General features: G+C 32.0%; 4 protein-coding genes and 1 long non-coding RNA gene across 6 annotated transcripts in view; 3 read left to right on the forward strand and 2 right to left on the reverse strand.

Moving 5' to 3' along the window:
* LOC115882256 (BTB/POZ domain-containing protein KCTD1) overlaps positions 1-13,623 on the forward strand; it is a 54,813-nt gene extending 41,190 nt beyond the window's left edge. The window contains exons 4-7 of the mRNA XM_030900196.1: positions 8,093-8,298; positions 8,494-8,729; positions 9,888-9,984; positions 11,120-13,623. Of these exons, the coding sequence (XP_030756056.1) occupies positions 8,093-8,298; positions 8,494-8,729; positions 9,888-9,984; positions 11,120-11,259 (679 nt within the window). The 3' untranslated portion in view covers positions 11,260-13,623. The remainder of the gene's footprint in view (positions 1-8,092; positions 8,299-8,493; positions 8,730-9,887; positions 9,985-11,119) is intronic.
* A 3,277-nt stretch (positions 13,624-16,900) lies between these two features.
* LOC115882347 (ribosome-recycling factor, mitochondrial) lies at positions 16,901-18,230 on the forward strand. The gene is made up of 4 exons (XM_030900370.1): positions 16,901-17,369; positions 17,417-17,554; positions 17,621-17,831; positions 17,883-18,230. Exons 1-4 carry the CDS (start codon positions 17,138-17,140, stop codon positions 18,121-18,123), a joined length of 822 nt encoding a protein of 273 aa, XP_030756230.1. The 5' UTR covers positions 16,901-17,137; the 3' UTR covers positions 18,124-18,230.
* LOC115882346 (proteasome subunit alpha type-1) lies at positions 18,224-19,582 on the reverse strand. Its single transcript, XM_030900369.1, has 4 exons — positions 19,125-19,582; positions 18,812-19,052; positions 18,577-18,759; positions 18,224-18,519 (listed from the first exon to the last, which is right to left on the reverse strand). Exons 1-4 carry the CDS (start codon positions 19,459-19,461, stop codon positions 18,438-18,440), a joined length of 843 nt encoding a protein of 280 aa, XP_030756229.1. The 5' UTR covers positions 19,462-19,582; the 3' UTR covers positions 18,224-18,437.
* Positions 19,583-20,923: 1,341 nt separating this feature from the next.
* Positions 20,924-22,888, forward strand: LOC115882480 (transcription initiation protein SPT3 homolog). The gene is made up of 6 exons (XM_030900553.1): positions 20,924-21,216; positions 21,293-21,529; positions 21,619-21,867; positions 21,927-22,102; positions 22,511-22,605; positions 22,662-22,888. The coding sequence occupies exons 1-6, from the start codon at positions 21,206-21,208 to the stop codon at positions 22,791-22,793; spliced, it is 900 nt and encodes a 299-aa protein (XP_030756413.1). The 5' UTR covers positions 20,924-21,205; the 3' UTR covers positions 22,794-22,888.
* Positions 22,889-24,834: 1,946 nt separating this feature from the next.
* LOC115882433 lies at positions 24,835-25,707 on the reverse strand. 2 transcript variants are annotated; one of them, XR_004050195.1, is made up of 3 exons: positions 25,619-25,707; positions 25,325-25,512; positions 24,835-25,266 (listed from the first exon to the last, which is right to left on the reverse strand). It is a non-coding gene; the product is annotated as an uncharacterized LOC115882433 (long non-coding RNA). The 2 variants fall into 2 exon arrangements; XR_004050194.1 differs by having other exon boundaries at positions 24,835-25,274.
* Between the last annotated feature and the right edge of the window lie 2,174 nt (positions 25,708-27,881).

Raw genomic sequence — 27,881 nt, forward strand, 5'->3', positions numbered from 1 at the left:
GAATTTTCCTGGTTTTTGAGTTTCGCTTTAAGTTGGTTTCCACTTGGGAAGGAGAACTGTTCAAGTTCAGTTTTTTAAAGAGTGTTCGCACCTTTTCCAGCTAGATCGTGTGCTTTTCATTGCCTTCTATCCTTTTGGTGGCTATCTATAGTAGGAGTTTATTTTCTTTTCCTAATTTGTTCGGCTTCTCTAGATATTCTTTAACCAACCTCAAATTGATGGTTACTGAACTGATCGCTTTTAATGCTGCTTGACTATCGGATAAGATGGCTATTTCTTCTTTCCGATAGTTCCTAAGATAACTGTATGCATCTTTTCATATAGATTTCTGCCTGAAGAGTGCCCATTGGTTCGGAGTATTTAGTTTTCTGCTCAAATACGGCTACAATAATATCCCTGTTCCTACTGGTTTTTGGAGGCATCAGTATACCACGTTATGGTATGGTCTTTTACCTGCTGAGCAAACGTTTCTTTTTTATTCCAATAAAGGAACACATACAGGATGTTTCAAAAAACATGTGCCATCTCTCGTGGGGAGATTCCTCAAATAAGATTTACTAGAAGAAAGTAAGATTTATTTTTCATATCAACATAGGTCCGATTCTGCTTTGTTTCGTAGCTACAAGGTGTTAAAGTCTTAATAATCACCGTCAATAAATTTTTACCCTCAAAATTTCATACGAAACGCTAAAAGTACTTGATAAGGATTATAATAAATCGAAAAAATATTAAGAGTTTAACACTCTGTAGCTACGAAACAAAGCAGAATCGCCTATATTGAAATGAAAAATAAATCTTATTTTTTTACGTGAGGAATGAAAATCTCCCAAAGGTCTAAGACACTCGAAGAAATTTCTCAGAAATTACGACCAAGAAATATCAAAAACATTTTTTTTTAATTTAAGTAAGAACAATTTTCGGATTAAAACCTAGAATAAATAAGAAACAACGACGAATGCAGATTATGTGGGGAAAATAGGGAAACGCTAGAATACCTAATCACTCCGCAACTAGCATATCTAGTGGCAGATACGTAACTGCTACTATCGAAGACACTACAAAGTGGGCGGTGACCATCGGCAGCTACGTCGTATATTCGTAGCTGCTAAGTAACTGCGACCAAAATGGGGAAAGATTTTGAGTAGCCGGGTAGTGTCTTGGCTACTTTAGGTAGTGTCTTGGTTAGCCACTAAAAGAGTTACTATGATGTGTTACTATAAAATAGCCTACTGGTGAATGGGACTTATCTGTTACGAAGCTGCCTAGTCCCGGGTTCGTGGCAGCCAAGTGTTATCCACCGACATGTGGAACTTTCGTTAAACCTCGCAGCGACCTCTTCATACAATTTCACATTTCATAAAAATAATGGAATGATGGAAAATAATTATGGAATTTTTATTATTACTATTCAGTTATTTACCGTCCGATTTTAACGCCTTTTTTAGGTAAATTCCAGAACGCAATCAACTTTACTGAATAAAATAGTGGGTTTATAGGAAAAAATTTTCGAGCGCCTCTCAAATTATTTCAAATTATTATATTATTTGCAATAGAAACTCATGTAGTAATTAAAAAATAATAATAATTTGCTTGAAACCGGGGTCAAACTTTTAAAATATTAGTTCACCGTTAGAAATGACAAAATAACTAAGGAAAAAAGCTTTAATCTAGGTATATTCAGCTTGAAAACGCATAATGTTTGAGCCATTTGGCTGTTCGTCTAAAAAGACACGAAAAAAATATGGCCGCTTAATCCGAAAAATACTTTATAGTTGCATAAGCTTCCACAAAGTACCGGGAACAATAACATATTATGCCAACCCTACCTGTTTGGACCTTTAAAATCTTCGGATATAAAGTGACAATTGTAGCTACCCAAAGGCGACTTTATAGAAACAATAACTTTTTTGGAACTACATGGTCAACGATTCTTTGGAACCATAAAGTGATTTTTTCCAAGAAAGTTCCCTGCGCCACCAAATTGGCACTTAATTGGAGCGTATGCTACACCGATAGCGGCGGTGGCGACTATACACTCCATTGGTGCCACTATAACGTTCCGCCTTGTCCTTTGAAGTTATTTTTTACTTATTGTGCATTGTCTATTATTAGTGTTTTTATATTATTCAGAGCTATATGAGGTATATATAGAGTATTTTAACGCCCACTCTTTTAGCTCTTGTTTTATATTGTTGCTGGTTCTCAAATTAGTTTTCCTCTGAGATTCTGTTTCAGATGAACTAACACTACACTCATCTACAGAAACAGCTTCAAAAATATCTCAGTCACTACCTGATTTATGAAGTTCATCAGTAGGATTATAGAAAGATGTAGTTTTTGTTTCTGATGTTGATGCATCGGCTCGCAGTGATTCCTTTTGTTTAATTCTTCGGTAGAAAGTACTAGAATATCAAAATTTCTTTTTATTCACCTTAGGCATTTTACAAAATTTTAATAAAGCTTAAAAACAAGTAACACACACGATGCAATCTGAGGCAATTACATTTATTAGGGTATATTAAGTTACGGTCACTATAAAGTAGCCGTTTTTGACCCCCGTGACTTTTTAGTGGCAATGGATGAGCGACGGCTACTTTATAGTAACCTAGGAAGGTAGCAGTAACCATTTAGCTACCTTCAATGCTACTATAAATTAGAAGTAACTAGGTGTCGTGGTCGCGACTACCCCGTAACTTAAATTGTTTGCAATCGGGTAAAAAAACACAATAGATCTACAAGTTCGATTAACTTCTTCCATCCATACAATCTACAATCTAGTCTAGTTAATAAAACTCGTGTACTTTCTGATAAAGTTTATTCCAAGACGCCCTTTTTTACATATATAGTTATAATATTGTACAATACATTGGTAACTGATGAATCTTCGGACAAAACATACATTCCCTAGCTTGGACTCTAGTAATTCTAGCCTCCTCCTCTATTTCAGTATACGGTACATTGCTAAACGCACCCAGAATATTTTGTAATTCCTTCTTACTTATATCTTCTTTAGCTACTTCAGCGGGTGTTATTTCATTTTTAGCCCGTTGTTTTTCGATGTCAATAATTTTCGCCTGTAGAGTAGTGTACTCCTCTGCAATCTCCTTTTTCGAACACTCCAACACATATTGCAGTTCCTGCAGAAGCCGAAATCTTTCGTCTTCTAAGTTTAACATTTGATAACGTAAGTCCTCATAAAGCCTTATAATTTGGCTTGTTGGCAGGTTGTCGACAGTTGCTGAAATTTCATTGCCGGTATCTTTTTTAAGCGATTCGAAGTTTTCGGGAACTTGCGCGTTTCTTATTGCAATAAGTAGTTCGGCTTTTTTCTTTTCTAGGCTAAATATTTTTCTTCTCAAACGGAACCGTTCGTCACTAATGTATTGTTCTTTAGGATTGAGATACTGGAAATTTAATATGTATTTCAACCATTCTGCATCTCTGGATTCTGGATGTAAAAGAAGAAACTTTATTTCGGAATGTTCACTTTTCAAAACTTCTATTTCTTTATCTTGAATGTTAATTAGTTTTTCTAAATTATGAATTTTTTGACTCGTGTTATCACCATCTTGGTTATTTTCAGAAGATAATATCTTTAAATCTTGCCTGATATTTTCTTTTTCATTTTCAATCACTTGAAGGCTTTCTTGAATAAATTCGTTTTCCGAAATGTTTGAGACATTTTGAGTTAATGTAAATGCTTTATCCAGAAGTTTCTTAAAATTTGAATTTTGTTCACATAATACTTGAATACGCTTTTTCGTTTTCACTATCTCATTTTGAATTTCCATCGCTCCATAATTTTCTGACAAAAAATTTAGAAAAACTGTCAGTTTTATTTGTCACTGTCATCAAAATTTTTAGTCCATTTAAATATTTAAAATTGAATGTTTTAGAAATATGTCTGATATAATAAAAAGAAAAATTCAAAAGCTGGAAAAACAAAATATTAAATTTAAAAAGCTACTAGAATCAACACTACAAATTGCAAGTGAAGAAACTACTGAATATTTAAAATTAAAAGGAGAGTCGATATTTTTAAAGCGAACTGTATGCGAATTAGAAAATCAGAAAAAACAACTTGAAGAAGAGCTTCATATATATTTGTCCGATAACCCATCGTCAAACACCCCAGAGAGTGAAGATTTAAATAAAAAAAATGTAGACGTTAAGCACACATTAAATAATATCATGAAGGATGTTGAGAATGAATTAAAAGATGTTGAGCGACTAAAAGTAGAAGACAGTTATTTGAAAGAAGTTATTTTAAATTTAGAACACGAGAAAGAAAAACTTTTATTGGACATTCAAATGATAAAACAAGCAACTGAAGAAAATAATCATTTAGCTGAGGAAAATATAAAATTAAGAAACGAACTGGCCCAAATCCAACAGAATATAACTGATGACGGTTCAACACTTACATCCGGTAGTGGACAAGATCTAGTAAACAAACTAGCTGATATAGAAAAATCAATATCAACTATAGAAGAGGATATAAAACAATCGACAACTATGTTTAAAAGTCCATTAAATGTACCAACTGAAAATACAGTTTTAGAATTAAGACTGTCGTGCTTAAAGAAACAGAAAGACAAAATGTTAAACGAACTTAGAACGAAATTGCTTATCTCTGCTGATGAAGTTAGTAGACTTCATAGCAATACATCAGATAATCAGCTAAAAGGATTACTAAATGAACTAGAAATACACAAAACAATTTTGATGCTTAATTTAGGAAACTTAAAAGGTCTAACACATAGTGACAAAAAGGATATGGTAGATGATGAGACCTCCAATTCAGGTGATCAGTGCATAGAAAACTGTTGCTTATCGTGCTCTCCCGATGCAGAAGAGGGCATTACTATTAAACCAGCAGATAAAGATACAGATGCGTCATCTTCTAATCAACTTGATTCGACTTCTTTATCGAATTCGACTGAAAAATGCACATCAGACCTCAATCCTTTCAATCAAATTCCAGAATCAATTGACTCACTTCCAAGCCGCAGTTCAGAAATAATACAAGAAATTATCGTATTTCGTGATTGTACCCAAATGTCTGATAACAGCCTCAGTGTTATTTCTGAAAATGAAATTATTAGCTCTGAACATGAAAGTCACGAATTACCAACAGTTGCAGAGGAGGAGGAGATTCAAAACGATGTGTTTGCTGAGCATCAACTACTTAAAGATGAATATGAACGATTAGTGGAGGAAAAGAAAATGCTGAAGGAACAAATAGACATTTACGCTGTTTTAAACAAAACTCGCTGGGACGCTATACCGGATACGTCGTCAAATTTACAAGCAGAACCTGTAGCACAAATAGAAATCGGAGATTCAATAAACCTTGCTCCTCAAGCTGCATTAGATGACGCAACAAACGAGATGTTTAAAACCGACGAGCAAAGACTGGAACAACGCATTAAGGAATTGGAAGAAGATAACCGCCGAATTCAAGGAGACTTAGATTTTCTATTGGGGGAGAGTCACAGTGACAATGAAGATAACGAAATTTTAGAAACGGGAGAAAAACTAATTAGAGAAAATAAACCAGCTTCTGATGAAAAAAATAAAGAAATAACTGAAGATTAAATATATGCATAATTATTTATTAAACATTTTTTTCTGGTTTACAATAAATGTTTAATTTTTCTAAAATGCTGTTTAATTTTGATATTTATCCAAATTTCTCATATGTTTTCTTATGAATTGATGGGCTTTACTAAAGGGAATACCTTAACTAAACATTAACTATCTATTATAAAACTAATTTTGCTATTTTTGGAAATAAAACAGTGAATTTTATCATATTCCAGAAATTGGGACATAACTGTAAAAGGGGAATTTTAATTATTAATAATTATTAAGTAAATTAATATTATCTACCGGCAACAAGTATAACTGACTTTCTACTAATATTATATTAAACTCATTCCAATGTTTACTGTTTCATCCATTTGACAATAACTACTCAATACGTGTTCTAGACTAGATGTTCTGTTGCTACGCCTCCAATAGTTCATTTTAAGTACAAGTAGTTTTTCTTTTGTCATTGGTCGTTCTTTATCATTGGAACAACACTTATGGAGGAGGTAAATAATTTTACTTACTTGGATAGTATAATCTCAACCAACGGAGGCACAGAGTAAGATAACATATACAGAATAAACAAGGCCAGAATAACATTTGGAATCCTTAACAATATTTGGAAATCTAAACAGTGCTATCTATATTTGCACTACTATATTTGTTTCGTAGACTATAAAAAAGCTTTGGATAGAGTCAGATGGCATCACCTGTGGAAAATCTTAAAGAAAGTGGGGGTACCGCAACACCTATTTCACTTATCATCCAGTTGTATCAGCACACTACAGGATCAGTTAGAATACTGGAGTCAGCTTCAAAGGAATTTTCCCTTGAACAAGGAGTCAGACAGGGGTGTATATTGTCTCCTCAACTATTTAACATATATGGAGAATACATCATGAGAAGGTCGCTAGAAACATGGGAAGGAGCTATTTCAATAAATAGCCAAAAATAAATAATCTACGCTTTGCAGATGATACAGCACTACTCGCTAGCAGTCAAGAAGAGTTAATCAATTTAGTAAACAGGGTAGAAAACGAAAGCAATCGGCTCGGTCTGGAACTAAATACACAAAAAAACAAAATCATGATAGTTGATAGACAACATAACAACCATCCAAATATAAGTCATATCGACCGCTTTGAAGTCGTTAAGTCATACGTATACCTGGGATCACTATTGACAAATACAGGCACATCGGAAGAAGAGGTGAAGCGTAGGTGCAACATAGCAAAGGTAGCTGTTGGGAGACTGACCAAGATCTGGAAAGACCGCCAGATTTCAAGAGCCATCAAAAACCGACTAGTCAACTGTTTGGTATTCCCAATATTGACGTATGACTGTGGACTCTCAGGCAGGCGGAACGTAAGAAGATCGATGCTACCGAGACTGATGGACTGAACGCCGTACAAACGTTTCGGTACAAAAATAAATGAACTTAGTATTACCAACAGGTAAAATCCTGTAAAACCATGGTTTCCTGTAAAATCCGACTAAAACAACTAAAATAGTTTGGACATATAATGAGGAAAAGTCCGGAAAATATAGAAAGACTCATAGTTCAAGGCAAGGTGGAGGGACGTAGACCGCGTGGCCGCTCTCCGACTCGATGGATAGACCAGATCACGACTAGCTGTAGGAAGCCAATGCACGATGTCATCGAGATGACAAAAAACAGAGGCGCATGGAGAAAAATCATCCATGATGTTACGCTGACCACTACACTCCCTAATAGGGGTCAGGACTGAAGAGAGAGAAACAGTACTATCAACTTACCAAACATAAAATTCTCAATTGAAATGTCAAGCCAGTATTATTGCTGTATAATAATGCAGAGACCTGGAAAATTACATCGCCGTTAATTAATAATCGCCAAGTGTTCATAAACCGCTGTCTGCGAAAAGTCATAGAAATATTCTGGCTAAACACTATCAGAAATGAGGATTTATGAAGCTTAACCAACCAGAGGCAGGTGTATAATCCAACTAAACTGAGGAAATAAAGGTGGATTGGTCACACATTAAGCCGAAGCGGCAATAACATCGCTAGATCTATTGAGTGGAACCCGCAAGGCAGTAGTAGAGCTGGTCGCCCAAGACACACATGGCAAAGAAGAGTTAAAAGGAGATCAAAACAGTGAACCGATCATGGCGAGATATCCAATCAGTTGTAAATAACCGAACCCGCTGGAGAGCATTTATTAAAGCCCAATGCTCAACGTAGTTGTAAAAGACAAAATGAATGTAAATATAATATTAATCGAAATGATAACTTTGATGCTTGCTTCATCCACGTTACTGTAGATGGAGCTAAGAAGGCTTAGGTAGGGTATATATAAAAATAAATAAATGATAACTGTTTAACGTTTCTGGAACAATTATCTTTATTTTTTAAGCGATCACTTCTGCTTTTATTTTTCTTATAATAAGCAATTGCTTACTGGTTAATTTCAGTAACACAGATTTAGACGTTTCTAAACATATTTTCCATTTTGTTTCAGATATCCGGAATCGCGACTGGCGAAGCTATTTAACGGTAGCATACCTATTGTGTTGGATTCCTTAAAACAACACTATTTTATAGACAGAGATGGAGGAATGTTTAGGCATATTCTAAACTTTATGAGGAATTCGAAACTTCTAATTCCAGAAAATTTTCACGACTTAGACTTGCTATTAGAAGAAGCCAAATATTTCGACATACCTCGTAAGTAAATTATTAATATCTTCATTTTTATTTTATACCTGCCACAAGACGCTCTCAAGTCATGTGTGATCACGTCATGCGAAGAAAAACATCTCCAAACTGATTAAATAAAAATACGGTTTAATATTATGGGTGTTAATTTTGTATTATTAGAGAATTAGTAAAACAGTTACCATTATAATTGTTTGTTTACAGCTATGGTTCGCCAGTTAGAACAAATGAAAAAAGATCGAATAAAAAATGGGAATATGGCATCACCTTCGGACTTGACATCACTGTTAAAAAGTACTACTAGGCAGCAAGGTGGACCCTTGGAAAGAAGTATGCGGTCGTCATCAGGGCAAGACATGTACGAATGCGTGGCGTTGCACGTGAGTCCTGATTTAGGGGAAAGAATTATGCTTAGTGGTGATCGAAATCTTCTAGACGAGGTTAGTAAAAACGCTGATTAAAAATAGTAAAAAATTGTTTTAAAAAAGAATACAAAAATTTACAGACCCTTATTCTTACAAAGATACAATGAATGATATCGATGAATTTATATCAAAAATATGATTAATGCATTTACAGTATATCCCCGGATCGTCTTTACAATAGAAAATCCTTTTTTAATATAACCATTTTGAGAAAACTGCGTATTCTGTTTTTTCTTAAGGTGCTCTGCAGATTCCTGCGTAGGCGTTCATCTTTTTCTTTCTCATCAGATGGTTTTATTAGTTGCTGGAAGTCCGACGACTTGGCGTGCTTGGAAGTCCTGTATGCCTGTCCTTTGACGAGTATATCTCAACCAGGACAGCTTTCTTCAGCCTATTCCCCTTTTACCTCTTTCCATTTTACTCGTCTAGTTTCTATGACACTGAAAATGAGAGCGTTCTCCACGTAGTATATGTCCCAAATAAGCTATTTTTCTCTTCTTGGTAATTTCGAAGAGTTAACGTTCTTCTAGACCAGCTCTTCTGAGAATGTCTTCAATTCTTACACGATCGACCCAGGACACCGTAGGGTCCACATTTAGAACGCTGCAATTTTGTTTATAGTTGTTACGTTCAGTGTCCATTCTTCCACACCATATAGCCAGAACGGACCAGACATAGCACTTATATCACACGATTATCTATCTAAGGCCGAAGTTCTAATTCCTACATCTGTGAGAAACCTTCGAAGTTTTAAGAAAGTTGTTCTAGCTTATTCGATCCTACATTTTATCTCCTGATCTGGATCCCAGGTTTTGTTAATCATATATCCAAAGCATTTAAATTGTGTGACTTGATGTTCGGAATATTGTTTGTACTAACAGCCATAAATTTAGTTTTTCTGATATTAATTTTTGGACCCAGTCTTTGGCTTTCGTCGTTGATATTAACTGTCTACCAAAATCACGGTGTCATCCGATTTGTTTGTTCTAAAGTGGCTAAACGATTTTGTAATAGAATTATTGACAAAACCGTCGCAAAATATTGATTATTATAGTAGAAATATGAGTAACAACATGGAAATTCGTAAAATATAAGTTTCATATTCTGTAATTAGCGCTTGCTGTTGAATGGAGTACATTAAATAAATAAATTAATTAAATAAATATTTTATAGGTATTTCCTGAAACAAACCAGGCAGTAATGGATGCCAGGACAGGAGCAGCGTGGAATCAACAGGACGCTCATCACGTAATTAGATTTCCTTTAAATGGTAAGTACTTCTTACCATTAAGATTGAAAAAACGATATTCTTTGTTTTTGATAAAAGTTAAATATTTCTATTATTGTACTGTGCCTCAATATATTAACACGTTTTTATTAGTTTTACCGTTTTACCTGTATGTATATATTACAGGCGAACGAAGATTGAACGAGTTGTTCATTTGAACGAGTATTAAAAATGAATCGTAAAATTGGATTCACCTCTTATGGTGCGTTTAGACTTGAACACGCACGCACTGATCCTCCGCGAATACTCAAGTGTAAACGGCTGTGCGCGCACGCTGATTCTGAATCTGTCTGTGCGCGAGCAGCCGCGAACGTGAGCCGTCTGGTGTCGGTTTTTGGTCCGCGCTCAAAGGGATTTTATATGTGCGCGGACGCTCAGTTTGCACCGGCTATTTGTTTTGTTTGCGTTCGTGCGTGCGTGTGTGATTTTTTTTTCGTTTTTTTTATTAAAATTATGGAGTGGATCAATGAATCTTCGTTATTATTATACTTGAAGAATATGAAAAGTTGCCTATATTATGGGATGTTAAACATTCTTTGTATTATTAAAAAATAAAAAAACGCATGGCAAGATCTTGTAAATAAAATTAATATTGAATATGTCGATATTAATAAAATTGCTATTCTAAAATTTGTATCTTTTGTTCGTAATTTTTGGTGTTATTAAATTTTGTAAATATTCAAAGTCGGGTCTGGTCATTCTTGTAAAGTTTTTGAACTGATCATAGCCCCCCTCAGACACGAAGTTGTTGCAGTAAATTATATCGATTTCTAAAAATTTGGGTTTGCCACCAGCGACGACGTTTTCGATTTTTCTCCTTTTTAATAATTAACCTGTGCATAACAATGACTGCAGCCTCGACTATTTCTTGGTCGTCCATTATTTTCGCCAACACAACTCTGCTGTGCGCGCACAAATGGATCACTTCATTCGTCGAGAAATAAGTTTTTAATTTGAACGGAGCCGAGAGCACGAACGAATGCCGTGCGCGCACGCTCAGCTCGTGCGTGCTCAAGTCTAAACGCACCATTAGAATACGATTCGTTCGAAAAAAAGAGATTCGAAAATTGATTGTATCTTATTACCTATTAGTTAAAAACTGTAATTTTTGTTCTAGGTTACTGTAAACTAAACTCCATGCAAGTGATAAGGAGGCTACTGAACGCCGGTTTTAAAATAGCAGCTAGCAATGGAGGTGGAGTTGAAGGACAACAGTTCTCCGAATATCTCTTTGTTAGAAAAGTACTACCTGGTTGAATCTCATTTGATTTCGCCATAGTGACGATACTTTAGATTATATTACTCTTTCCTCGGATATATACTGGTGGTCACTTTATTTCCGAGGTCTGTATTTTAATGCATACGACCAGTTAACAGACAGGGGGGCAAAATAAACACAGCGACATAAAGTGTTTCCGGTTCATACTTAAAATAACATAATAAACGTAGATAATATACTTAAGCTAATGCTCAATTCTGTTGCTTGAAAACATGGAATAAAATATCTCATACACTTTCTTTACAACTACCACAGAAGTAAATATTCATTGGTTAGTTGAGATTAGTTCAGAAATAGTGCTAGTAATCATATTCTGAGGTGTAAAGTTTTGTTCTAAAATCACGCAGTGTCACGAGGCTACACGCCATAGAATCAATAAAATTTGTACTAAATTCAAACAGCTATCAAATTTGACTTTAGTTACTAAACTAACAACTATGATTGTTTGTTTTTGTAGTTTTGCCTGTGATAGGTATAACGTACTTCTAATACCAAGCTAATACCCTTAATAAGAATTTATTACATCAGTCTACGTGGGCGGTTTGAAATTTTCATGAAAAATCCGGCAATATCGCATAGAAAAACTGTATCAACCCAACTTTTTTCTCTTTTTAATAAATTTGATATTTCGTTAAGCTGTTTCCATTGCTGTCTTACACGTTAAAATCCAGGCCACGCTTTTACGGTGACCAAATGTGTATGTTATGTAAATATTAGGTATAGGTAAAATTATTTTTATTACTAATGTTTCATAAATCCATGAAAACAGCAACGTATAGCGGTTGCAGTTGCGAATACTTTGCGGTTGCAAATACTTTGTATACTTTTATTTCTATAGCCTAATCTATGCTTTAACCAGGTTATAAAAGCAATATGAAGAAATATTTAAAAACAAAACAGATTATTTTTTCCAAAGAATAACTACATACCTTTAAATAATAATAAGACTATGTATTCAGTTTTTGCCTATCCAAATTAACTGATTTCAAAAACACAAAACTAGTTACATATTATTATTATTAGAATAATTTGTAAGTAACAATTGTGAAACTATATATGTACAACAAATATATATCTGAAAAATTTATAAAATTTTCAATAACAATTTGTCGCAAAATTTCTAGTAATTATTATAACTAACTTTTATATACATTTTTGTTCATAAACTATTATTTGATATAATTAATACTTCAAAACTTGAAAATATATACATAATGTACTATAACCTTTTTTAAATAGATTTTAACGCATTAGTAATAAACTGTGGTCTCTAATATGCTTTTATAAGGGGTTTCTAGAACTGGTTCCAATACAAAAAAACTTTTTTGTTAAAATTTCCCTAAAGAGTCCTCTTATTTGCTCACTTATAGGCTTGGTGCATTATCCACCGTTGCTCCATATTTATTATAATTGAATTTGAAAGTTTATTTGAAAATTATTAGCAGGTACAAAACAATAAAAAATATATCTTTTGATATTTTCAGAAGGTCTAACTAAATTCAAGCTAATAATACATTTTAAATGAGTAAAACACGCCGGCTGCTTCAACTACTGTAGGAAGTATAGTTTTTATGTACCGATTTTGCTTGACTAAAGCGGCGTCAAATGAAGTTAGCAGTTCTGATTTCTACCGTATCCAGCGCTGCTGTCAAAAATTTTAAAACTCAGTTGAAATGCATCAAGCCTATATGCTATTACCTACACTTTTTAGTGACATAAACATTAATATTAGTCCAAAAATAAACTAAATTTTGTATATAAATATTAGATATTTAAGAAATTCATAATGTTTGCAATTTATTAGTTTTGTATACTATTATATTTCGTGAAAATCTAAGCGAACATTGATAAAAATTATTGAAAAGAGTAAATTAAAAGTAAATTGTACATAACTGCAGCTATCTCTAAATTCCTGCCTGTGTTTATGTTAGAACACTATTAATTCAAAATAATTTATTTGCCTAATTTGAAAAACTAAATATTAGGTAAAAATATATCACATTTTCATTATTTATATTATAAGAAACACTAACTAAATCACGAATAATTTATTATGTTTGCTTTTCATTATTATGTTTGTACCAAATTTTGTCCCTAGTAATAATATGAATCTACATAAATATGTGTGTTCTAAAACATTTAATGTAAAAAAATCAAATTGATCTCATCATTCCCTCTCCTGGCTGTGATCCCTATAAAATAAGCTTAACTACTATAGCGGATCGAAAAATCTCTTGGACCTATTTCATATTAAATGAAGCCACCTATATGTGTAGTAAAATATAACAAATTGTTACTTAAGTTATATACTTGTAAAAATAAATGGTTATATAAATACTGTTGGAAGTAGTTTTTAATTTCCTTATAAATATAGTATGTTTAGTGTTCTTCAGTTTGATTTCTCTGTAGCTACGAAACAAAGCAGATTCGAACCTATGTTAACATGAAAAATAAATCTTATTTTTACGTGAAGAATCTCCACCCGAGAGATGGCACATGTTTTTTGAAACACCTTGTATAATGGAGGACGGAAAATATTATAAACAAATAGAGCCACACCAACCCTATCTGTAATCCCGCTAGCGCCGCAGCCGATCCAAAAACAAAACCTACTAAACCCGCCGACAAAAACGTTTCCCCTACCACCCATCACCCTAACAAACTCCCAATACAGAGAGAACCGCGCAGCGCCCGGGGGGCTCCGGTCGCGGCCGCGGGCCTTCGAAGCGAGGCTCGCCTTTGCCGCCCGGGGGCGCACCGAAATCCGCCCCGGGCCGCTGATACAGCAACGAAACGAGCGGGGCTCTACCGGGACCATCGAGCTGCAAAACGAGGCGAGCGACGACGAGCCACCCCCAGGCGATAGCGCTGACGGCTTGATTCAGGTTTTATATATAAAAGACAGGGTGTCCCAATGTTCCGTGAACATAGAACTACTTCCTCTGTACTTTCCTCCGACTTTCCTCTGTACAGAGTGGGTCAACTTGGACGCTTTTAAAGGGAAACACCCTTTTCTACAGGTGAAGACGAATATACCGGGTGCGTCTCAAAAGAGGCTCATCCCTATAATTTTTTTATTTTTTTCAGATAAAAAAACGAGATATGGTATGTTAGTATATAACATAATTTAGGATTGATTGACGTATTCAATTTTGTTTTTGGTCACTTCCTATTTCACCGGAAATGACTACAACTTTTGATTTTTAAATGGCACCCTCGGTATTTTTTATGTATTATTTTAATTTATTCGATAGAAAATGACATTCTGAATAGAATGACATATCATATGTCAACTTTTGACATTCTCGCTTAATAAAAAATCGTATTTTAAAATTTAATCTAGAGTGTCATGGCCGTGTTAAAAACACTATATAATTCTTAATCAAGGAGCCTTGGAAAAATAGATTTGATCGTCTAATGTTTTTAGTGTCTTGTCCTGGCCAGGTAGAAAATCCCCAAATCGTATTTTTATTCATATCTCAATTTTTTCAAATGGAACGAGAGTGGCTCATTAGCATATTTGGAAAAAGCATTTTTTTACGAATAATTTGATACCACACACTTGGTATTCGAGTCAAATTTTCGTTATAAACCGCAAGTTATAATTTCAAATAAACCATATGCAAAAATGTCAAAAGTTGACATATGATATGTCATTCTATTCAGAGTGTTATTTTCTATCGAATAAAGTAAAAAAATACCGAGGGTGCCATTTAAAAAGTTGTAGTCATTTCCGGTAAAACAGAAAAATTGATTTTTTATTTAGGACACCCTATATATTTTTAATTAACTGAAAAGGACCTAACCAAGCGAAATTCTCCAATGGCGTAGCATCAGAAATTATAGCTTGTACCCAGACGATACAAAATATTTATTAAAACGGAAACTAATATATCTTTCATTTTTAAGTAATGCATATACAATTTTGTATTTTATAGTCTCACCTTTATAATATTAGAATATCTAAGTCGATAATGCAAAATTTATTTAACAGTCACAGTGGACTGATCATCAAGACAATTATTTGTTTATTAACGTGTGTATAATGTATAATTAAATAAAAAATAATGTAAATATATATATTTTAAACGTTATATACATACCGTATGATCGAAAAAAAACGGCTTTCTGTTTGTTTGGAAATGACGATCGGTGACATTCTCCATATAATTCTACATATAAAATGACATAAAAACTATATAACGGTGGTTTTATGGCAAAAGGTACTATGTCAAAATCTTATTGCTATATTATTGTATCACAAAAAACGTGTTTTAGCCGAATTTAAAGTCAAATAGAACCATATGATTTTTATGGAGCATAGAACTATATCATATAATAGAATTGCCACATTATATGTAACAAGAGAAACGCCAAAATTTCGACATAGCACCTGTTGCCATAAAACCACCGATAAAATGACATCGAAAAAAAAAACGGCGTCAGCGAAGGCTATGAAATGAAGATCACTGTCATTTTATATGTAAAATTATATGGGGAATGTATATACGATCGTCATTTCCAAGCCAACTGGACGCCGTTTTTTTTTCGATCATACGGTATAATAATGAATCTAGCCAATCTCCTTCACACTTGCCTACAGATTCTGCTACCTTCAATCATAAGAATATCCTAATTTTCCATAAAAAAACAATTCTAGAAGCTTTGTGATATATTTTATTTATTTATTTTTAATTTTTTATTAATTACTTACTGAAAATATACCGTACGATCGAAAAAAAATGGCGTCCAGATGGCTTGGAAATGACGATCAATGACATTTCCCGTATAAATTTACATATAAAATGACAGCGATCTTCATTTCATAGCCATCGCTGACGCCGTTTTTTCTCGATCATACGGTATTATTATACACCCAAATTAGCAAAATGTTTGAAAGGATATTTTAAAAAATACAGTAACAAGTAGCCCACCACAAGTTTGTCCACCCCCAGCAAATCTTGATAGGGAATTTTAAGTTTTATATAACCATCACTATGGTATATATTTTTCATGACCAGAATTTTTCATGTTTTTTTTTATAGTTTACAATTATTTTGCATATTTGACAACAATACTTGATACATTTTTTTACATGTAAAATATATAAAAAAAATGTTTATTGCAGAAATTGTATTTCTCTGATTATAATTCCATACGCCACTGGAAAAATCCAGTCTGAATAGTATTTATTATTTATAGTTTCAAACATTAATTATAATATATAGGATATTAAAAATACTACTTGGAATTAATAAAAATAGTTTGCTTTGGATGCGGCACAGGACATATTAAAAGCATTTTACATATTTTTACTGCTATAATGAAAAAATGTACATTTTATGACTACATAAAACAAAAGTTGTGTATCAACTTTTACCTGTAAAATGTAATTCCAGCCACTTTTGAATACATACGCTGAACATCTCACCATACTAATCAACACAGTTTATAAATTTAAAGCAAAACAGTTCTCACAAAAAACATAAAAATTCGCTCAGTGTGAACTCAAAATCTTGTCACCAAAGCATGGCCACCGATCGAATTTTGGCCTCAAAAACATGATCACTGGAGAATATGCGTGGTGTCCCCTCTCTTTCCTTGTCTAAGGTAAAATAACCTCACTTAATTTTTAGGTTAAAAAATGGAAAAAAATGAAAAATTGTTAAAATAATCCCTGAAATAATGTTATGAATACCTGGTGAATACTTCCTTCATTTGAAAAATATTCAAACATTTTCCTTTTCTATTTATAAACACAGTACTTTAGTACTTTATTGTGATATCAATAATTTATAATTCAATAATTTATTACCTACATGCAGACATCAGATCTTCAGATATATTTTGGCGAAAATGTGTGCTCAATTAATGTCTCAAGTTTATAGGTCCCTTAGAAATAGTAATTTAAGAAATGTTGTTTCTTTGTTCTCACGTACTTTGCCACAAAATAATGGAGAACCAAAGTGTAGCTATTCCATTTTTCACCGATGTATTTTAAATTATTCTGAAAACTATGGCAAAAATGTTAATACAATAGTAAGCTTTAGAAGTTACGCTAAAGGAAAAGATAGAAAAAAAGAAAAAGGTTGTCTCTCAAAATGTGTTGTTCAATGAATTTTAAGTATTTTTCAGGAAAATCAAAGGTTGAAATTAATGAAAACCAAATTGGTGAACTAGTTAATGTTAATGATTTAAAAAGCCAAATGGAGAAAGCAATTATCCAATTGGAAGATGATTTTGTTAAGCATTTATCATTACGTTCTACCACAGGTATGTATTTAATGTCAATTTTAAAAGCAATATTTCATGTTGTATTGTTATTTCATGATGGATTAGGTGCAATAGAATCTATACCAGTAACTTACGATGGGAAAGAACATACACTTCAAGAATTAGCACAAATTATAAGAAAAAACCCTAAAACGATAGTAGTAAATTTTTCTAGTTTTCCTCAAGTAATACCTGATGCCTTAAAAGCAATCTCAAAATCGGGAATGAACTTAAATCCCCAACAAGATGGTACCACTTTATTCATTCCTATACCAAAGTATTATCTTAATTTTAGAAAGTTATATTATTATTAACACATTAATTTTAGGGTAACAAAAGAACATAGGGAACAGCTTTCGAAGAATGCAAAACAATTATTTGTTAAATCAAAAGATAACATTAGAGTTGTTCAACAGAAATATATAAAACAACTTAAAAGAAAAGATAAAGTTTCAGAAGATTTGATTAGGAGTGTTGAACAACAGATTATAGCTATTGGAGATCACTTTATTACAGAAGCAGAGAATTTACTCAATAGAAAACAAAATGAATTGTTAGGAGATAAATAACTATACTGTATGTGTATATTTGTATTTATAAAGACTTAATATATATTATATATTCCTTATTGTGCTATTCACTTAAAAAATTCAAAATAAAAGATATGTAATTAGTATAATATTTATTACTTAAGAAAAGCCTTACAAAATAGTTTGAATGTAGCAATAATTGAATTACCTGTGCCGTGACTACTTCAAGTATTAATAGCATTGAAGCAGTCACGGCACAATTCCAATGACATATTTAAGAAAAACAAATGAGGTTAATAAATTGAAAGTCTGCTCAATTCCAGATGAACAAAAATTCAATATACATCTGGTTGTTAGTCTGTATCCATTGCATGTTCGGCTGCCTCGATTGCTACATCTGGCATTGGATCTCTTGGCTCGTCCCCCTGGTCATCTCTATAGAAAATATAAGCAATAATAAATGATTAGACCCTAAAAAAGTATTATAAGTACCTTAAGGGTCCCTGAGGCTTTTCAGACGTAGCTCCTCTGCGCTCTTCTCCTTCAATAAGGCGCAAATAAGGAGCAGTTTCTTCTTCATCTAGAATTTTGAACTGCTGTTCTTTACCAACATAACCGATTGACACATTCTTGGTTGATAAATCAACTTCTGGAGGTAGCGTATCTCTCAATGCCCTAAAATATAGATTGCATTTTTTTCTTGGTTTTACCAAAAAATTAGCTTTACCTAAGTCCATGTTTAATTAATTCTTCAAGGCTACTATTAGAAAATTGATCTAAATGTTTTTCTAGATAAGTTCTTGCACTTTGAGAACGTGAGCCAATAGACATTGCTTTACAGTCATAATAATTAGCTGATGGACATGTTTGATATATATGAGTTCCTTTATCATCATAACCAGCTACCAAAAGCCCTACACCATATGGTCTGCGGTCATATCTTTGAGTACATACTTGCATCTTGTTGCCTAAAAATTTGTATACATATATTTTTTAAATTCTGTTTATAAACTAAAACTGTAAAACTTATAAAAACTCACCTAATGTTGTTATAAGTCTATTTAAAGGTAAATAAGTATCATGCGAATATTTATAGTTCAAACATTCAGTTCTCATATAACGACTCAAAATTCTTGCATCTGCTGTTAATCCTGATATAGTCACTCCAATGTGGTCATCAATGTTAATAACCTTTTTTTGGTACGCAGAAAGTTCCGAAGAAGCCCTTTTAAGTGCAATCAGTACTGCATATGCATTGCTTTTAAGGCCAACTGTTGCAGATCCCAAATTTACAGCTTCCATAGCATATTCAACTTGATGTAGCCGCCCTTGAGGACTCCACACTGTAACATCACTATCATATTGATTTCTAAACATCTTTAGATTTAAATAAAAAGACTGAAGACTTTTAACACCGGTTAAAACACAAATGACAAAGCGTTTAGCGTTTACGTTTTGCTGTATCACTTTGTCATTAAAGTAGGGTTATGTTAGGCTTGTTTTTCTTAGGCAAGCAAAGAGAGGGGACGGGTAACCGATCCGCGGCCATACTTTGGTGACACCGAGCGAATTTTTATGTTTTTTGTGACTATTGATTTGTTTTAAATTTATAAACTGTGTTGTTTAGTATGATGGTGAGATGTTTAGCATATGGCCAAACGTATGACTGCAAAAGCCGAAGCGAGAAAAAAGTGGCTGGCTGTGGTGGCTGGGTTTATATTTCACAGGTAAAAATCGATTCACAACATTTGTTATGTAGTCATAAAATGTACATTTATTCATTACAGCAGTAAAAATATGTAAAATGTCCTGTGCCACATCCAAAGCAAACTATTTTTATTAATTCCAAGTAGTATTTTCAATATCCTATATTATAATCAATGTTTGAAACTATAAATAATAATGCTACTCAAACTCCAATTTTGTTTTTTTCCAAGGATTTCTCCAATGGCCATTGGCGTAGGGAATTATAGTGCAAAAATAACAGGACAGTCAACATACAAACAGGACAGTCAACAGTCTTCAAAAAAAAACATTAGTTTTCACTTGTAAGTTATATTTATGTTATATATACATTAGTATAACTAATATTATGTATAAAAATTAAATACATTAAAAAATTAAATGCGTTTCTGGTATTTTTCAAGTATATATTTTGATTATTTCAAATCCTTATTATATAGTCATTACAGTGACCATAGACAATGACTCTTTATATGTACTTGTATACTTAATCACATAGTAGAAGGATACTACATAAATATATTTCAAGATTATTTCAGATATTATTTGTATATATTGTTAAATATTTTTCATTAACTATGCAATAGGTAATTATGTGTTGGGATATATTAACATATTATGTAAAATTTAGTTTAGAAAATAAATGTTTGATATTCAGTTTTTGTTTTATTCTCTGAAAAATATTGTACTTCTACAATAAATTTGAAAAATTCTTAAAATGTTAGAGATTGCATTTCTTTCTATTTTTCTTTAGTTTCCAATATTTATTTGAAGTAAGATCTAAAATTATTTTCAATAAACGAAAATAATGACTAAAACAAACTTCTTAAAATATTTATAGTAAGCTTTTATATACAAAATTCCTATGATAGAAGTATACTATAACACTTATTTTTTTTTATTGATATAATACCGCACTGTATTACAACTAATACATAATACAATGAATTTTAATATCATTAGGTTTAGGGATTATAATAATATATTTTGCATTACCCACTCTAGTATAATCATTACTTTTTGACTTTCCCCTTTTATAGATGTTCTGTAGACCATCTATAGACCTCATGAACATGGCGGCCATGAGGATCTTCTAGCCTCCATAGGATCTTCATTTCTGCGCACCTTTTCAAGCTCATTCTCCTATCTCTATATGAACTATGATCTATGGCTAGTTGGCTAGATTCTAACCATAATTCTAACCTCATATTTGGTTAAAAAATAAATAAATTTTAATGAAGTAATCTCAACTCAAATATTTGGCCGAATATCCGTACTTAAATCGTTAAAACATTAATAATTGTAGAATATATTAATATCAAATTTACATCACCAACATTGATCGACAATCACCAAATTTTGTATTTTTCAACTGAAAATGGAAAATAGGTAAATAAATAGCCTCAATAATGTTCAAAATTATGCCAAAAATGTTATAAACATCTTTTTCAATAATTTTCTACAGTATGGATCAAGAAAAAAAAGTGTCTTATTTTGATCAAATTTCCATGATAATGTATGGACTGGGAGACAGTCGTGATAGAAATCCTGAAACTGTTCGTTTAGTGGAAAGTATAGTTTTAAAACAACTTCAAGCAATTGTGGAAGAGGCATTAAAATACTCCGATGGTGTAACACTTAATGGTGAAAATTTAGTTTTTTTATTGAGGCATAACAAAACAAAAATGCAGAGATTTGTAAGGTAGTAAAACCGATAGAAAATATACTTATTTTTTAACAGAACTGAAGTAATGTCGTTAAAATCTGATTAACTTTAAAATTTCTTCTCAGATATATTTTCAATAAAATATCAGCTAAGAAATTAAGGGCCCAAAGCAACCTCGACTCTGATGTCATTGAATCTAACTGTGATGTTCCTCCTAAAAATAATTTGTTAGACTTTATAGAAAGAATTGATGAAACTGGAGAATTTACAGATCTTTCTGCAGTGGATGATGTTAAAAAAGACCGTGAAATTAGGGCGGCTTTTATTTCAAAAGAATTAGATGATAAGGCATATTTAGATTTTCAGAAAGCAAGGTGAAGGACAAATTTTTACTCTTAAAAGCAGCAATATAGTTCCTTGTTAAATGTTTCAGATGCGCATCATTCAAAGAAGTAGGAAGTGGATTCAAGAATTTGAAATTATGGGTTCATCCAAAAGAAACCATTAAATTCACATTAGATGCACTGGATGTTCTTTCATATTTTGCTTATCAAACAGTAGCAGAAATTGTTGATTATGCATTATTAATTCGCGGAGATATTAGAACAGGTATATTGGCAAATATTCTCATATTTTTTATATTTTAATTTGTATTTGCAAAAATTGTGCAATTATTTTGAAAATATAACGTTTGAAAAGTATATAAAATGTAACTAACATTGGGCAAATTTTCAATTTACAAGTTTATCCAACTAATAGTAATGATAATATAATTATATTATATAAATTTATATTATAAATAAATTATAATATATAAGTTTCGATTCTACTGTGTCCCGATTCTGCTTTGTTTTGTAGCTATGCACTGGGAGTTAAATTCCTCATTTTTTTCGATTTACATATCTAATTATTAATTTGTCTTTCAAATAGTGTTTCAAATATTTCTTTGTCTGTTTATAGTTAATTACTTAAGTCTGAGGTTAGTACATATTTAATAAGTACCTCTGTAATTAATAGGTAATGATCCACTTAAAATTACACCTGGGTCTTATTACACATCAACTATGTTTAATGGATCACATAGAGATGATAAAAATGCTGATTCCAGTCATGTAAGTAGAAATTCCATGGTTACTTCTCTATGTTCTATATGTATGCCTTTAATCAGATTTATAGCAATCAGCCGCCTATTACTGTTAGTGAAATATTAGAAGTAATGAGAAGGGTCCACAATCCACAAACTGGAAAGCTTAATTTTGGTGGGAAGGTACCAGAAACCCATTTTCTTTTTGCATTATAAAGTTTTCTACTGGATTGTTTGTTTATTTATTAATTTGATATTCCTGTCTTTATGTTGATTCATATTTTGTAATATAGTTGTTCTTTTTTAATGCATATTTTTGTAGTTAGATTTAGCAAAGTAAAAAAATATATAAAGGCGGATATTGACTTGAGCCAAGCGCTGTAATATCACGCTTGTTCGCTGCTTTCGACGAGTGCTGTGTCGAAAAAAAAATAAAAAAATAAATCGCAAAAGTTTTGTATTTTATCATTTCAAGAGATGATCATGAAAAAAATGTTTTTTTTGCTCAAAAATCGATTTTTAATTTTATCCGATGTGCGGTACTGTTTAAAAAAATTTCCCAAGCTCATAATTTCATCGAAAATTGAATGAGGAATTAAAAAAAAATAGTTTCATATTTTTACTGTTATCGTAACATGGTTAAAAATTAAAATTAAGAATAAAACCTCGTTTTTTTTAGATTCTTGCGGACAAATATAGCTCTTATTTTTTTTTCCAAAAAGCTACCATCATGCACCAAAACATATCCGGTCGCTAGATCATTCGATTCACAAGACGCTGAGAATAACAATTTTTACTGATTTTGAGTATTTTTCGATTTTTTCAGACAGGGTTATAGATAAAAATCTGAAACTTGCTGTATCTAAGTATTTTATGGGTACAAATATTTCCTGAAATTATGAACCCGATTCCTTTCTGGGGCCGATTCGGTATTTTTATCGTCCCAGGGCCTTTATAATTTTATAAATAGAATACAGTATATTGCATATAAGAAACTTAATTTCATATAAGGTCTTGTATTAAATACCTAATATTAGAAACTGTAAAAACAGCATTGTGAAGCAAAAAAATACCATAATACCTATAATATTTATATAATGCTCGGTCACAGTTAAAGACTCAAATCCTCCAGGTTTAATACTTTTTTGAGCCACCCTGTGGAAGTTAAAATATTTTTCTGAAATACATTCTAGTAGGTACATACTTTAGGTTTGCGCTTAAACAGAATTCGCAAGGTTTTTTATTCTAGGAGCTACAAATGTCCGACGCACTTTTGCCGGACCCTGTAGAACTAAAAAATCTATAAAGAAAATAATTATTATTCTATTAACTATTAACTAACTATTAAAAGTTCTTACACTGGAGCTGCAGACCCTGGGAGGGATTGCTTTGACTTACGTAGCTTAGGAGAGGTAAGTACAAATATATTAAAACATAATCTTTGTACAGGGTGTCCCATTTTAGTTGAAATCATACGGTATCTCCGTTATTAGTGAAGGGTGCGGTTTGCACGAACCTGTCCCGCTTTTTTGTCAAACGGATGATGTAAACAAAAATTTCATAGACCTCTTCGTTTCTGAGCTACAGGGTCTTTTTGAAAATTTTGCAATTTGGGACACCCCCCCCAACCCCCCCAACCAAACCCTCCCAACAAGCAATATTTATTGCTGGAACATTGCCAAAACTTCGCAAAGCAAGGTGTAACATTACTTTTTTCATTGTAGGGAGGTTTATGCAAGGTTTCAGGGTAGCTTAATCTTCCGCCAAATAACATTGCAGTGCAAGGTTGCATTTCCCAATATTATTGAAACGTTGCTAATGTAACGTTCAAGAAAGTACTAATTTGGGATTTATTAGCAATATTGTTAATTTTACGTCAATACAATATTGGTAAAATTATATTATTAATTATAATTAACTGACTTATTGCTAAAATAATATAGCAAAAAATAGATAATGTTTGCATTAAAAAACCATTTCATTCATCAGAGGGAAAATATAACAATTATTTTTTAATATTTACTTATCAATTAATGAAACAGTTTTTTCTTGCGAACATTAGCAATTTTATGTTAACAATAATACATCAGTAATAGGTTATAATCAACATTAATGGGTATTAAATTGTAGACTTTCAGATAGGTATAATATACTTTTACTAATATTGTATTGAAGAAAAACATAAACAATATTGATAAAAATATGTAGGTATATCTCTATATCCATTGACCTAGAAAAATTAAAAATGCTTGGTAAATATATCCCTACCAAGAAAGTCGAATTTGTCAAACAAATTGAAAAAAAAACAAATAAAAATTAGAAATTTATCACTTACTTGTTTCAAAAATATCAAAAATACTGTCAAGTACTGAGAACTTATCTTTTCGGCTGCTCACTAAATAAGGAATTACTCAGCTCTGACCTCCGAGTCGAATTTCTAAAAAAAATCTTAAAGTTGAATGTCTGAAATAATACAAAATATATAGGTACAGTATAAACATTATTTTATATTTCTTATTCCAAAATACAAAAGGAAAGTATAACATTAAATGTATGTAGAAGGAAAAGCAAACTTATATTTTAATTGATTTTTTGGATCTTTCATATTTTGTCTTCGCATGTTGAATTGTCTTATTCATGGTTTCAAATTCCTCTTCGGTAAAGTTTTGAAATCTATATCCAATCATTTCTAAAGTACTAAAAATAAAAACAATCAGTTGTAATAAATAAAACAATGAGAAACTTACCTCTTGTGACAGTAATCTTTGAGGCCCCTTTATGTCCTTATTTTAAAAATTTCAAATGATTATAACATTATTAAAAAAATATTATTGAGAATAATTAATACTGAATATTATTTGTGATTTTATTATTAGATTGATATACTGGTATCCTGATTTTATCTACTTCAATTTTCAGTTGGCTAAAAGCTAACCTAAATCATAAAATTTAGCTTAAAAACAAACTAAACTAAACAAAATTTGTTATACTTATTCATGGCTATATTATTAAAACACACATAATAATAAAATTATACTTACATTTACATTCATTAAAATCTCATTCGAAAAGCATAAAATGTTACCAGAAACGTAAAAAAACAAGTGCGTGTAACCTAACCCAACTTCTTATACCGTATGATCGAAAAAAAAGACGTCAGCGATGGCTATGAAAAGAAAATCGCTGTAATTTTATATGGGGAATGTCATCGATATTCATTTCTAAACCAACTTGACGCCGTTTTTTTTCGATCATATGGTATATTTGTTATATTATTAAATAATATTAACTTGCGCGGATCTTTCATTTGAATCTTTGTTGCAATGTTGAAGAAAAAACGTTTTAATCACTATTCAAAAACAATGTTTCTGTAGCCAGGTTTCATCAATCACGACACAACGTTTAGAAATCAACATTACAAAGCAAACTGTTTGGGGATTGACTGCCATGTTGCAAATGTAATATGAGGTGTTTTGCTTGGTGGGCTGTATATTTGTTACTGTTAAAGGCTGGTTAAAGGTACCGAGAAGGTAAAAACTGTTTATTGTAGAACTTTTTACGTAGAATACAGTGGCGTAGTCTGTTATTCTACGAAAAAAATATTTTTAAAGATACGAAGTAAAGTTATGTTTTCTTAAATGGGACACCCTGTATATGTATTTATAAATTATATGATCTGGCTTACCATAAACTTCTCAAAAATATATATCACTCTATATTTATTTTCACTATTTACTGCAATATTTAAAAGTTTTTCTTAAAAGATCATATTTATTAGTAGGCCTTGATTGATAAAATAAACTAAAGAATTATTAAAAGTATATGTACTGCTGTCTGTCTCTTGTTTTATTTTGAGAGCAACTAATAAATTCTTTATATATTAGGAAAACTTAATAACTCTCTACGGCTATGTGTAAATCTTGGAAGCTATCGTACCCGAACTTTTAGATATACCTTTAGCTAACTTACGTGAAATACACTTTCAGCAAGATGGGGCTCCCCATCCAATTTAGAAAATATTAGAATTTTGTTAAGTTATTATTTCTCACATCAGTGAATTGGAACCAATGGACCCATATGATTGCCTCCCTGATTCCCGGATTTGTCCGTTCTCTATTTCTGATTTTGGGGAATTTTGAAATATGAAATATATCGTGGCAACTAAAACAATGTCGAATACCTGGAAAATGTTTGCATTATTTGCAAGCTTTTAGATAGTTGCAAACCCATTCCGTTATAATAAATACCGTTAATAAAATAAGTTCAGAGATTCAGTGGTTAACAGTTCAAAAGTAAAATATATCAAAATATATAATTTTGATTTTTTTTTGTTATTTATCACGGAATAAGAAAATGATATATTTTAAATAATTGCAGTAAATAGTGAAAATAAATATAGAGTGGTATATATTTTTGAGAGGCTCATAATAAGGCGGATCATATGATTTATAAATATACAGGGTGTTCCATTTTAAAAAACATAACTTTAGTTCATATTTTCAAAAATATTTTTTTCGTAGAAAAACAGTCTACGCCACTGTAATCTACGTAAAAAGTTTTACAAGAATCAGTTTTCACCTTCTCTTTACTAATAAGGGAGATACAGTATCATTTCAACCAAAATGGAACACCCTGTACTCTTAAAACCCCGTGTTTTAATATCTTTGGGTAAGTAATAAGTGGCGATCATTACAAGTGTTTTTGAATACCTGAATCAGAATTTATTGTAATTTACCGTATGATCGAAAAAAGCGGCGTCCAGTTCCGCATATGATTTCACATCAAAATCAAACAGCGATCTTAGCATATTTCATAGCCACGCCAATCGTTTTTTTTTCGATCATATTGTATCATAATTCCAATATCGTGTAACTCCATACACCTTATAAAGTATGGAAAAACTTGCTACTCATGGTATTTAATATCTACCATTTTTCATAATTATCTGCTGCAAGTTTCGTGCTGAGAACATCGAAAGTTTAAAAGTGCCCTTGACATGAACGAAAGTAGCAGGGCGCCACCCAAATTTTAAAACTCATTGGATTATTTATAAACACAAAACCATCCGATAAGGGTATAAAAGGGCTAGGTCGATGGGTAATTTTGTTATGAATCCAATAATTCCATGTAATCTAATGCCGTAGTCAATATAATGTATGTTGCAGAGGTATATACTGGCCGTGTTAAGAAAAAAATCTTAACTACGAATGAGCTGCAAATGTGTAATTAATAAGGTATCCCATATAACACACAATATCCGCAGGATATTCATAGAATGTCGGAATGTCCCATTATAAGATCATC

Source organism: Sitophilus oryzae, unplaced genomic scaffold (assembly GCF_002938485.1).
Source record: "Sitophilus oryzae breed Bouriz unplaced genomic scaffold, Soryzae_2.0 scaffold_177_pilon_pilon, whole genome shotgun sequence".
Classification (NCBI taxonomy): Eukaryota; Metazoa; Arthropoda; class Insecta; order Coleoptera; family Curculionidae; genus Sitophilus; species Sitophilus oryzae.

Coding starts and splice junctions, on each gene's coding strand:
- LOC115882347 (XM_030900370.1), top strand. CDS start 17,138: ATGTGTGCTCAATTAATGTCTCAAGTTTATAGGTCCCTTAGAAATAGT. Junction 17,370..17,416: donor AGATAGAAAAAAAGAAAAAG/GTTGTCTCTCAA, acceptor AGTATTTTTCAG/GAAAATCAAAGGTTGAAATT. Junction 17,555..17,620: donor ATCATTACGTTCTACCACAG/GTATGTATTTAA, acceptor ATGATGGATTAG/GTGCAATAGAATCTATACCA.
- LOC115882346 (XM_030900369.1), bottom strand. CDS start 19,461: ATGTTTAGAAATCAATATGATAGTGATGTTACAGTGTGGAGTCCTCAA. Junction 19,053..19,124: donor TAGACTTATAACAACATTAG/GTGAGTTTTTAT, acceptor ACAAATTTTTAG/GCAACAAGATGCAAGTATGT. Junction 18,760..18,811: donor TTAATTAAACATGGACTTAG/GTAAAGCTAATT, acceptor TCTATATTTTAG/GGCATTGAGAGATACGCTAC.
- LOC115882480 (XM_030900553.1), top strand. Junction 21,530..21,618: donor AAAATGCAGAGATTTGTAAG/GTAGTAAAACCG, acceptor ATTTCTTCTCAG/ATATATTTTCAATAAAATAT. Junction 22,606..22,661: donor AAAATGCTGATTCCAGTCAT/GTAAGTAGAAAT, acceptor GCCTTTAATCAG/ATTTATAGCAATCAGCCGCC.